Raw genomic sequence first — 10,187 nt, 5'->3', positions numbered from 1 at the left:
CGTGTGTGTTTGGCCTTCTTTTTCTAAGTGTTTTTAGACTTAAAAACACTTTTTGGCCAAACATGTCATAAAGTTCAAAAGCTAATAGTAGATTCTCAAAAGCTCAAATAACATTTTTTTTGCCCATAAAAATAGAAGCTTCAATTTGATGTTTCTGTTTCTTGAAAACTACTTTTAAAAATTAAGCTTAAAAAATAGAAACTCATTTAAGCAAACTAGGCAAAACATGCTTACGGAGCCACAAAAACAATTGTATTTATACAATTTATTAAGCCTATTTCATAAGGTATTGATTTTTACTTGTCGCAATATTTCGATCTTTATTTTCTAATAAGTAACAAAGTTTGTTTATTCCGCCTCATTGAAGATCTATTTTTACTTCATCTGCCTCACTTATTCATACGCTATTATATAGTAAATATAGTAATTATACTAACCAAACTAGGATTGATTGAAAACCATTTACCTTGGAGAATGATTTTTTTATTCATTGTTTGAAAACTTATATACTAATTAATTGAATGTTAAACTATTTTAGACCCCTTTGTGGAGATGCATTTGTATAAATTGTGTGAGACTAGTACGTTTTAGATTCAAGAACTATATTTATAAAAATTTTTTTATGAGGAAAAGGTAATTTGGCGGGTCAATATGTACCCGCGGGACAGGTGCGGGTTTGAAAAGTTCCACTCGCACGAGTCGTGAGCCGGTTGTGAGTACGCATTATAGTTCGCGAATACGGGAGCGGGATACCCTTCCTATGCATCTACCCCGCCCCATTAACATCCCTACCTATAATCTTTGTTCTGCCAACTCACATTAATAAAAAAAAAAAAAAACCATCTTCACGTATATTGTTCTTCTTTTCCTTAAATGTGCGTCATTCTGAAAACTATACAGAGAACTGGGTAGTACTGAAACAGACACTGACTCACGGACACGTAACACGACATCCCATGTAATTTAGGACACGAAACATGTTAGTTAAATTTAATAAAATATATACTTTATAATATATGTACTATTTTATTTTTGAAAAAGCATTTTGTATATTAAATTTAAATAATTGAAGGGAAAATTTGACATTGATTATAACTCCATTCTTATTTCCAAAACCAAAATCCAACTTATAATCAATCTCTTTCGACTTCTCATTATTGGTGTAAAGAACATCATTTGCCCCAAATTCAACTTATTTCCCCACCAAATTCCACCATAAAACAACCTACACCATTCACCTTAAATTCAATTTGATTCCTTTTGAAATGTGTCCAAAATCCAAATACCATGGACACATGTCGGACACGTAACCAAAGAAAAGAAGAAAGTTAGACACGGCTTTAAAGGTGTCCGACACGTTTTAACGCATTTCCGACGAGGGTCGTGTCCGGCACGAGTATGCCGATTAGGAGTGTCTCTGCTACCTAGATGTTAGAGAACAATATAGAACAAGAGTTAGCTAAAGTGGTAAGAAGCATCTTACTCCAACTCTGACTATCTGTGAGGCTGGAGGTTCTTAACGTGACATATTGCGCTCATTTAAAAAAAAAAAAAAAGTGCATTTAGAACAATATCGAAACAAATATTCTTCATCCAACCAAAAATAAAATAATGGATTCGTGATAAAAAAAAAAAAATAAAAAAGAAAAAGAAAAAAAGAAAGATTCGTAATTAGCCTGTAATTCTGTAAAGACGAACCACTGCCTGAAAATACTCATCGTCCCTATAAAAACGCAAACGATTAGGCAACCCTTGGTGCATAGCTACAGACACAAGTCAAGGAGCCAGCATTTATTTTCATCAGTAAATATATTTTACACTCTAGGGGGTCTAGGTAAGATGGTTTTATTTAGTTTATTCATGCTATATAATTGAGGTAGAGTTTGAATGAAGTGACTTCCACTCGGTTTATTTCAGATGCGTTGTTGTCATGTCCAAATTATTGTAAACGTTGCGAAAATGGATCCTAGTTTAGATCCAATGAATTTGAATCCGCATTCAATTTACATTGATTGACCATAAACATGACCAAAGCTGCGTAAATTTCAGGCATGGCTTCAGTGCAAGTGCAAAGGGTTGGGGAGCAGACAGTGAATCAGCCACAGGATGCAACTTACGGCACCATATTTAACCACACCTGGACTAACATGAACCTTATCACCTCCCACAGCTGGTCTGGCTCTTTTACCTTCTTGCCTGATCCTATTCCCTACAATGGCGCAACACAATTTGTCCATCGAAAGGGTGATCAAGGCACCAAGGGAGCCGTGGTGTATACTATGCCCAGCCGGACTGAAGAACCGTATGCAATTGTCTTGGCCTGGGATGCACCTGCCAACCATAACCCTCCAAACTCTCCAAACAGGGTACGTAATTCAGCTTGCAATTTGTATGATACAACATGAATGCATCATGGATATTAAAGCTTTTGATTACTTTTCCCTGCAGGTTTACATTGAGTGCGGCCCAAGGGACTACATTGAGTCTCAAACTTGGTACTCCATCCAACGGAATCTAGATATAGCTAACCCTACTGTCGAAGTGATAGAAGAGGATGGAAAGATCAAGACAAACGCCACCATCAATCGCATGGCCAACAACCCTGCTGCTACTCTTAACTCCCATTTTAGGATTATCTCCTAAATGGGCATACTCTCGTTTTAAGATGCATTGATAATATATAATAATTGAGGATCACTTACTACTATTACCATAAAGTCTCGTGCTTACCATGCACGTGTATGATGCATGCTTGTATCCCTTATTACAAATAAAATCGTAGATCCTTTGTGTGTTCTCCAAACAATTCGCAAGCAAATTATACCCCTGTTCTAAAACAAATGACAAACATTTGCCTTATGATTAATCTAGGTGAACCATCAGGTGATGGGTATACTCCAACGTGACTAATATTTGCAACACAAGTTGAACGACGAACTGGAAAAGAAACACGCTCTCTGCTATTGTCAAAATTGACGATAGTATAACATTGGACTCGACAGAGCACCACTAACATGCTTATTCAGATTTCTCCGAGGCAGGAACGTCTTTGAGCTTTTCCTTTAACTCGCGAGTCTGAACAAGGTGGATATGTAAGCAGATAATCTCATCTATATTGACTATTCTAAAACAAAATGTGTTAAGATAAGGCTACCTGGTGCATATTAAGAATAATGTCTGAACCTCCAACGAATTCTCCCTTGATAAATATTTGTGGAAATGTGGGCCAGTGGCTACATAGAAAGGAACAAGATCAACTACAATATACATTTGATAGATAATAAAAGCATATGAGCCCCAACTCCGTAACTAAGTTAACTCAAACAAACAGAAATTACGCACTTTAGAAAAAATAATTAAAAATAAAAGTAGAAATAAAAAGTTTCTGCCTGTGCTTGGTGTATTACCTGTAGGATTTAACAGCTTCCTTCAGCTCCATGTCCTCCAGTATACTTCTTGAACTAAAAGGAACATCTACAAATAGCAATTTAGTGTGAAGGATGGAAACAATAGAATTTCATTTCCAAAATGTCAAATAAATAAATAAATATAATAGAAATTCTAGAAGTAAAGAAACAGCAAAGGCTATAATGCTCGAGAAAAGTATTACTGTAATGAGCAGAATGAAGCCAACTACGACTCTACGAGTGTATATTTTTTGGCTTTGCCGACAAAAAAAAAGGATCAACCATACAAGGCTACAAAATCCAACAAAGAGATGAATGCCAAATTACGAGAAAAGCAGGCACCCATACTTACTCTTACGGACAATCCCCCAAACCGTTTTTCTAAGAAAACATTCAAAAAGTACTCCCCAACATGGACGGCTGTTAGCATAAAATTATTCGCCACAGATATAGGTTCCCCTATGGTAACAACTCAAAATGCAAATTTATGCAGTATATATTCACCGATATTAACCCAATGAAGCATGCTAAATTGGTACTTGTACAAATTAAAGTATATCAAATCTGAAGCATAAAATCACAGCAGTGCACTGAAGAAGCCTAGTAGCACACGAGAAAGTTGCACATGGCATCATACTCTAAATTTAGGGAAGGCGGGAGTAACACACACACGCACACGTGTCAAAGGGAGAATTTTTAGTCACCTACTGTCCAAGTTTTCTATTTTCTCCACATTCTCGTCTGCATTTTTGAAATGAATGCAACAATAAATGTTGATAGTTAATTTAACTTGTGGGCATGCAGCAAAATGCATATTGGAAATTGCTGTGTTACGTCGATACGGCAGTCTCCAGACATGTCGCGAGTGGACACAACACTTGACACGTCCTAGACATGCCATCTTGCAACACGGCGCTGACACGTTAATACTAGTGTAGCTTCTGCACGGTGGACATGCGGTGGATAACGATTATATAAGAAGTTCTAGGAATTACGTGTCGTGTCCACATATCCTAAAATTTCAGGAATTACGCGTCCGACACTCCAACCCGACTCCGACACGACACCATGTCGGAGTGTCTAAGTAACACAGGGAAATTGCGATTTTGCAGAATGCATCACTCAAAGACCTTTAATTTCTTGCCACTTTCCAATGCGGCACCTCCAAACTTTAATCCTTGTTCACAAAGAATGCTGATGGCTCTTTCACTAGAAACGGTTTATACTATTCATGGCAGACCATTTTGAGCCAAGTGCTACAAGACAGCAATGTAAACCAACGATTTAACTTCCTCCCCCACCTCCTATTTGGCCATGCTCCTTCCAAAACAATCGCAACAAATACAGCCGAGTGAACGGGTGATAGATTTGTTCTCGAATAACCTTTTACGATTTAAGCATATAAAGATCAAGATGTCCGTAAGAGGAAAGTAAATGAAACACTAGGAACAGAAGTCCCATGAAATGGCAGAAAACTTACTGTACTCCTTCAGTACCCTTACAGCAAGAGCGCTAAAACCGCACCTAGGCACGTCAGGGTTCCCCTTCATATAAATCATAACAGGATTTTCCTTGACATCCTGGAAGTGCAATTCATGATATGTAAGAAGGCATGCAAGGTATCACCATAATGAAAAGAAAAAAAATTGATGGTAAGCAAATAAAATACACGTGAGAATCATGAGGTCAAAAGTGATAAAGTTGTTAAACAAAAGCAACCTTATCAACAACATCTTTGGCAGAAAGGTCTGAACTCTCATGCTTACTGGTCGGCCTGAAATCTTCATATGTATCAGGGTCATTGGACACAGTAGTTGAGTACTTCACTCCATTCTGGTAAAATGCCCCAGATACCTGTGACAGACCGACACTTGGATTAAGCTTATAACTTGAAAATTAGAGATGAAGACAAACACCTTAACTAATAGAAAGAAACTAGCCCTCTACAAAAATAAAAAGAGACACGAGAATGGCTAATAGTCTAATACTTCTCATGCCAATAGCAAAAGTCAGGTGTAAATACTACCCAAGTGTAATGACGAAGAAACTCAAGGGTCAAACGTGAGTGTATCACAAAATTAACGGTCTTATAAATAGCTTTTAGGTATTCAATTTTAGGCGTATAATTTAACGTCATGTGGCCACTGGCCAGTTAAGAAAACACTAAACACCGACACAATTAAAGCGTTGTTGTACCATGACACTTCTCCACCCCAAGTATAACCATATATTGACACTAAACTAGGCATATTTTACATTTTATGAAACCAAAAACGCCAGATTATCATATCTTTATTTCATGTCCGTTACTTATGTTATATATAACCAGTCAGATAAACATTCTTGTTTATCAATCCAATGAAAGTACAAAATATCACTAAAAATCAGCAACATTTCGTAGCATATTCAATGCCAAACATGTATATATGCACATATGATCCTCCATTGCACAACCCCAGTACACCTTACTCCCCTTTTCAACCCCACAACCAAACAGTTTCTCGACACCAGCACACCCCCTTCCCAACCAACCTCTCAACCTCTAAACTCTCACCTCACCTCATCCCTTCCCTTCCCTTTCGCTATCCTTCAAGGTTTCAAATAAATCAAATTATTTTCCCAGATCATTAGAAAATAATTATTTTCCCAGATCTATTGGAAAATCAAGTAAGCAACATGATTGAATTCGCTTTTAACAATTCGCGACTCGTAGGGAACCGAGCGAATTCGGTAACCATGCATCACACCGATAGTCTAATTAGTACTCAGTAATGATAAGCGTGTTCCTTATTTGAACATTTTGACATTGTGCTCCCTCTCATCTGTTGTAAATTTTGAAGCACATAAAAGGTGAAGAGTATCTATCACTAATCTAATGAGTTGAGACAATATTAGCTGGATTCATAGAACTGCAACACACATCAAGTATGCAATCCTCCAATGGCAGGTCATGTATAAAACCTAAAGACACAACATTTCGATATCTGGTAACATTGCGACGCATCAAATTATTAGTACAACAAAACTTTGTAACTATAAAACCCTTTTCGATACACAAACATCATTCTCAATTTAATTTGAGACCATCATAAAACTCGGAATGCCAGGGGAAAAAATCAAAATCGAATGAGCTAATAAAAAAGAAAGAAAGAAATCGACATACCTGAGAGGTGAAACGAGGAGCAGATGAATTAAAAATGTTTCGTAAAATCATACTGATAGAGATCTTGCCATGATGGATACACAAGTCGCGCAAAACCTATAAAAATTAGAAGAAATTGACAAGAATAATCCCACATTTCCCCTCTCTTTCTAAAATAATCCCACCTTTTATTAATCTTAAAATAGTCTCACCTTTATACCCTATCTTCTATAAACAAAGCAAATGACTTGTTACTTGTTTGACCAGTTACTTTTGTTTTTTTACTTTTCTTTCAAGTCATTCTTCTTTAGTCTTTAACCTCATTATAGTGCTATACTACTATTTACAACTTTCTCTCTCTTGTTTCTAGAGAGAGCTTTTCCTCTCTAATTGAGAGCTGGTTCCTTAAGGTTCATCAACAATAAAATAATAATTAACCACACAAATATCTAAAAACTGCTTTGTTTCTGGGAAATTCATTGGGCATTAGAAGAACCCTAGAATTCTAATTGAGAGCTGCAGCGGTCTTTTGGATACAACGGGCTAAATTGAAGTGGATGGTGGCGGGTAATACGTGTACTAAATACTTCTTTAATTGGGTTAAAGACAGAGCGGGAAGGAATTTTATATTAGGGGTTAAAGCTCGTGATGGCCAATGGATTTATGATCCGGCGACAGTGGGTAATATGTTTCATGATTCCTTCTGTGCCATTTATAATCCTGTGTCTCAGATTGATAATGAGACTAGCACTGGAGTAAGAAATGATTTCCTAAATAGCTTCAATAAATCTGTCTCTAGTGATGATGGTGATATGCTGAATCGACCATTCACATCTAAGGAAGTTAGAAGTGCTGTTTTCCAAATGGGTGCGTTAAAGTCACCTGGTCCGGATGGAATCCCTGCAATTTTCTATCAAAAATGTTGGTACATTGTTAAGAAAGATGTCACTAAGGCGGCCTTGTCTGTCCTTAACTCGGGTATGGTGCTGACGGAACTTAATAGGACTTTCATTACTTTGGTGCCAAAAAATGATAATCCGGAAGGTGTGGGTGACTATCGTCCGATTAACTTATGCAACGTCTTTATGAGAATCGTATCGAAATGTATTGCAAACCGTTTGGGTAAGGTGATGCGATACTTGGTTGGTGAATTTCAAAATGCATTTGTGCCGGGAAGACAAATTTCGGATAATATTTTGCTGGCACATGAAGCGGTTCATAAAATTAACACTCATAAGAAAGGAAAATATGGTCGTTTTGCCTTTAAGGCTGATATGAGTAAGGCATATGATCGGGTGAATTGGGATTTCCTTAGAGCTGTCTTGATTAAGGTGGGGTTCCCTGAGAGGTTAGTACGGTTAATTATGAATTGTGTTATGACGGTTTCTTATCAGATTCTTTTTAATGGTCAACCGTTAAGGCTTTTTAATCCAATGTGTGGTTTAAGGCAAGGAGATCCTTTATCTCCTTATCTTTTTGTGCTTTGTATGGAAGCGTTATCGTGTAAATTGGAGCGTGCTACGCTTGATGGGTCGCTTGAGGGAATTTGTTTGTGTCGTGAAGAAAGGGCTTTGACTCATTTATTCTTTGCGGATGATGCAATCTTCTTTCTTCAGGATCAAGGACACTCATCAGCTACTTTACGGCAGATTCTAGAAGTGTATTGCCAAGTTTCGGGACAGATTATGAATGAAGATAAATCAGATATTCTTTTTAGTCCAAGTACCACTGTTGGAAGTGTGCGGCGTAGTATTAGAAATCTCAAGATTGCCGGTAATAAAGGTCTTGGAAATTATCTTGGTCTACCCACGGAATTCCTAGGATCGAAAAGGGAGATTTTTAAGAGTATTATTGATCTGGTTATGAAGCGAGTCTCTTCTTGGAACGGAATTTTTCCCTTTCCAGCTGGAAGGCTTACTCTAATTAATTTTGTCCTATCGAACATTTCTAATTACTTTTTATCGGTATTTAAAATACCGGTAAGTGTGACTAATAAGGTTAATTCTTTATTGTCACATTTTTGGTGGGCTGGAAATAAATTGGGGAAACCTATTCATTGGTGCAGTCAGAAATTCTTGAGTCTCCCAAAGAGTGAAGGAGGTCTAGGCATTAGAAACATTGAATGTGTAAATATGGCAATGTTAGGAAAGCTTGGATGGCGGATCATTTCTGGTTCGGACACCCATTTCACACGTGTGTTCCGGCAGAAATTAATGGGTGGTAGGTTTGATGGCTATGTTACTTCTCAGAGGAGTGGGACTAATTTCTCTTGTTGAGCCAGATGTGTTTTACAAGGGTTAGAATTTGTTAGGCAACATATAGGATGGAAACCAGGTTTGGCCTCGAATTTAAATGTTTGGACAACACGTTGGCTTAATGGTGATTGTCCGGAGCCTAATATGGGCGTTCTTGATTTAGAGCACGTTGGACTTCGTAATCTGCAAATACGGAATTTGCAGACACAGGCTAATAATGCCGCAGGTACTTCATGGAACGATGTTTTAATTAGGACACTTTTTTCGGAAGAGAGTGCGAAACATATCCTTGCTATTCCTATATGTAATTCATGGGTTGAGGATAAGCTTTATTGGCTGCATACTGGGTTTGGGGAATATATCGTCAAGAGTGGGTATGGGGTACTTTTCAATGAGTTTATGGAACGACGGGCAACAACTAAAGATAAGACGAGGATTGATGATGAATTAAGACTCTTCTGTAAAAAAACGATGTGGCACCTCCCGGGACCAAAAGTATGGAAAATCCTGGTGTGGAGAATCATCACTGATTCTCTTTCGACTGGAGTTAATTTTGCAAGGCGTAACCTAGGTAATGGTACAGGTTGTCATTTCTGTGATTTCGAGGGGCAAGAAACTATGGAGCATCTTTTTCGCGACTGTCCTGTGTCGCGACGTCTATGTGCCTCGTCTGAGCTAGGAATTCGGGTAGAGAACGGTATACATTTAAGTATTCAAAAATGGATTATTGAGTGGATTTATTTTTTGGGTAACCTGGATGATGCTAAGTCAAGACTCATCAGGTTCTTGGCTATGGTGTCATGCATATGGAGTACCCGTAATAGGGTTCTCTTTCAGGGGTTGTCTTTCCACCCACTAATGTTCTTCACGTTATGGTCAACTGTAGTTGATACGGCGGATAAGGCGTTGAGGGTGAGTAGTAGAGAAAAGGAGGATATGGTGCCAGGAGATGGGAATTACTCATCTATGAAGGCTGAATGGCTTCAATGGGTGCGGGAGAGTAAACCTGTTTGTGTTGTGGGATCTTTAATGGGGTGCGATCATGTGTGAATCATGGTTGATGCCGGTTGGAAGGACGTCGATAAGGGGGGACTTGGTTGGGTTGGGTTTTCGTCTGTTGGGGAGATTATTTTCACCGGAAGGAAACGGGTGTCAGCTGAGTCAGCATTGCAAGCTGAAGGTTTGGGGATTAGAGAGGTACTTCGATGGGCGATTGATCACAACTATCACCACTTGGAGGTTTCTACGGATTGTCTTTCTCTGGTGGCTCTTCTGGCTGGGCTTGAGAGACCTCACCATCAAGTTGTTGACATCGTTGAGGATATTCAGGAACTTTTCGCGTTTTTCCATTGCTTAGCTTTTAGTTATATTCCTAGGGCCTAT

At 38.2% G+C, this 10,187-nt stretch overlaps 3 protein-coding genes across 3 annotated transcripts; 2 read left to right on the top strand and 1 right to left on the bottom strand.

Annotated features, from left to right (window-relative positions):
• Positions 1-1,693: 1,693 nt before the first annotated feature.
• Positions 1,694-2,806, top strand: LOC141658937 (jasmonate-induced protein homolog). Its single transcript, XM_074465660.1, has 3 exons — positions 1,694-1,834; positions 2,050-2,366; positions 2,449-2,806. Exons 2-3 carry the CDS (start codon positions 2,052-2,054, stop codon positions 2,641-2,643), a joined length of 510 nt encoding a protein of 169 aa, XP_074321761.1. The 5' UTR covers positions 1,694-1,834; positions 2,050-2,051; the 3' UTR covers positions 2,644-2,806.
• An 89-nt stretch (positions 2,807-2,895) lies between these two features.
• Positions 2,896-7,029, bottom strand: LOC141588569 (monothiol glutaredoxin-S15, mitochondrial-like). The gene is made up of 7 exons (XM_074410003.1): positions 6,988-7,029; positions 6,571-6,666; positions 5,127-5,261; positions 4,888-4,987; positions 3,408-3,474; positions 3,155-3,233; positions 2,896-3,075 (listed from the first exon to the last, which is right to left on the bottom strand). The coding sequence occupies exons 1-7, from the start codon at positions 7,027-7,029 to the stop codon at positions 3,019-3,021; spliced, it is 576 nt and encodes a 191-aa protein (XP_074266104.1). The 3' UTR covers positions 2,896-3,018.
• Positions 7,030-8,948: 1,919 nt separating this feature from the next.
• On the top strand, positions 8,949-9,854 carry LOC141588568 (uncharacterized). Its single transcript, XM_074410001.1, has one exon. The coding sequence runs from the start codon at positions 8,949-8,951 to the stop codon at positions 9,852-9,854; it is 906 nt and encodes a 301-aa protein (XP_074266102.1).
• The last annotated feature ends 333 nt before the right edge of the window (positions 9,855-10,187 follow it).

This window comes from Silene latifolia, chromosome 6 (assembly GCF_048544455.1).
Source record: "Silene latifolia isolate original U9 population chromosome 6, ASM4854445v1, whole genome shotgun sequence".
Taxonomy (NCBI): Eukaryota; Viridiplantae; Streptophyta; class Magnoliopsida; order Caryophyllales; family Caryophyllaceae; genus Silene; species Silene latifolia.
Note: the sequence above shows the minus strand (reverse complement) of the source record. Positions and strands in the feature narration are given on the sequence as shown.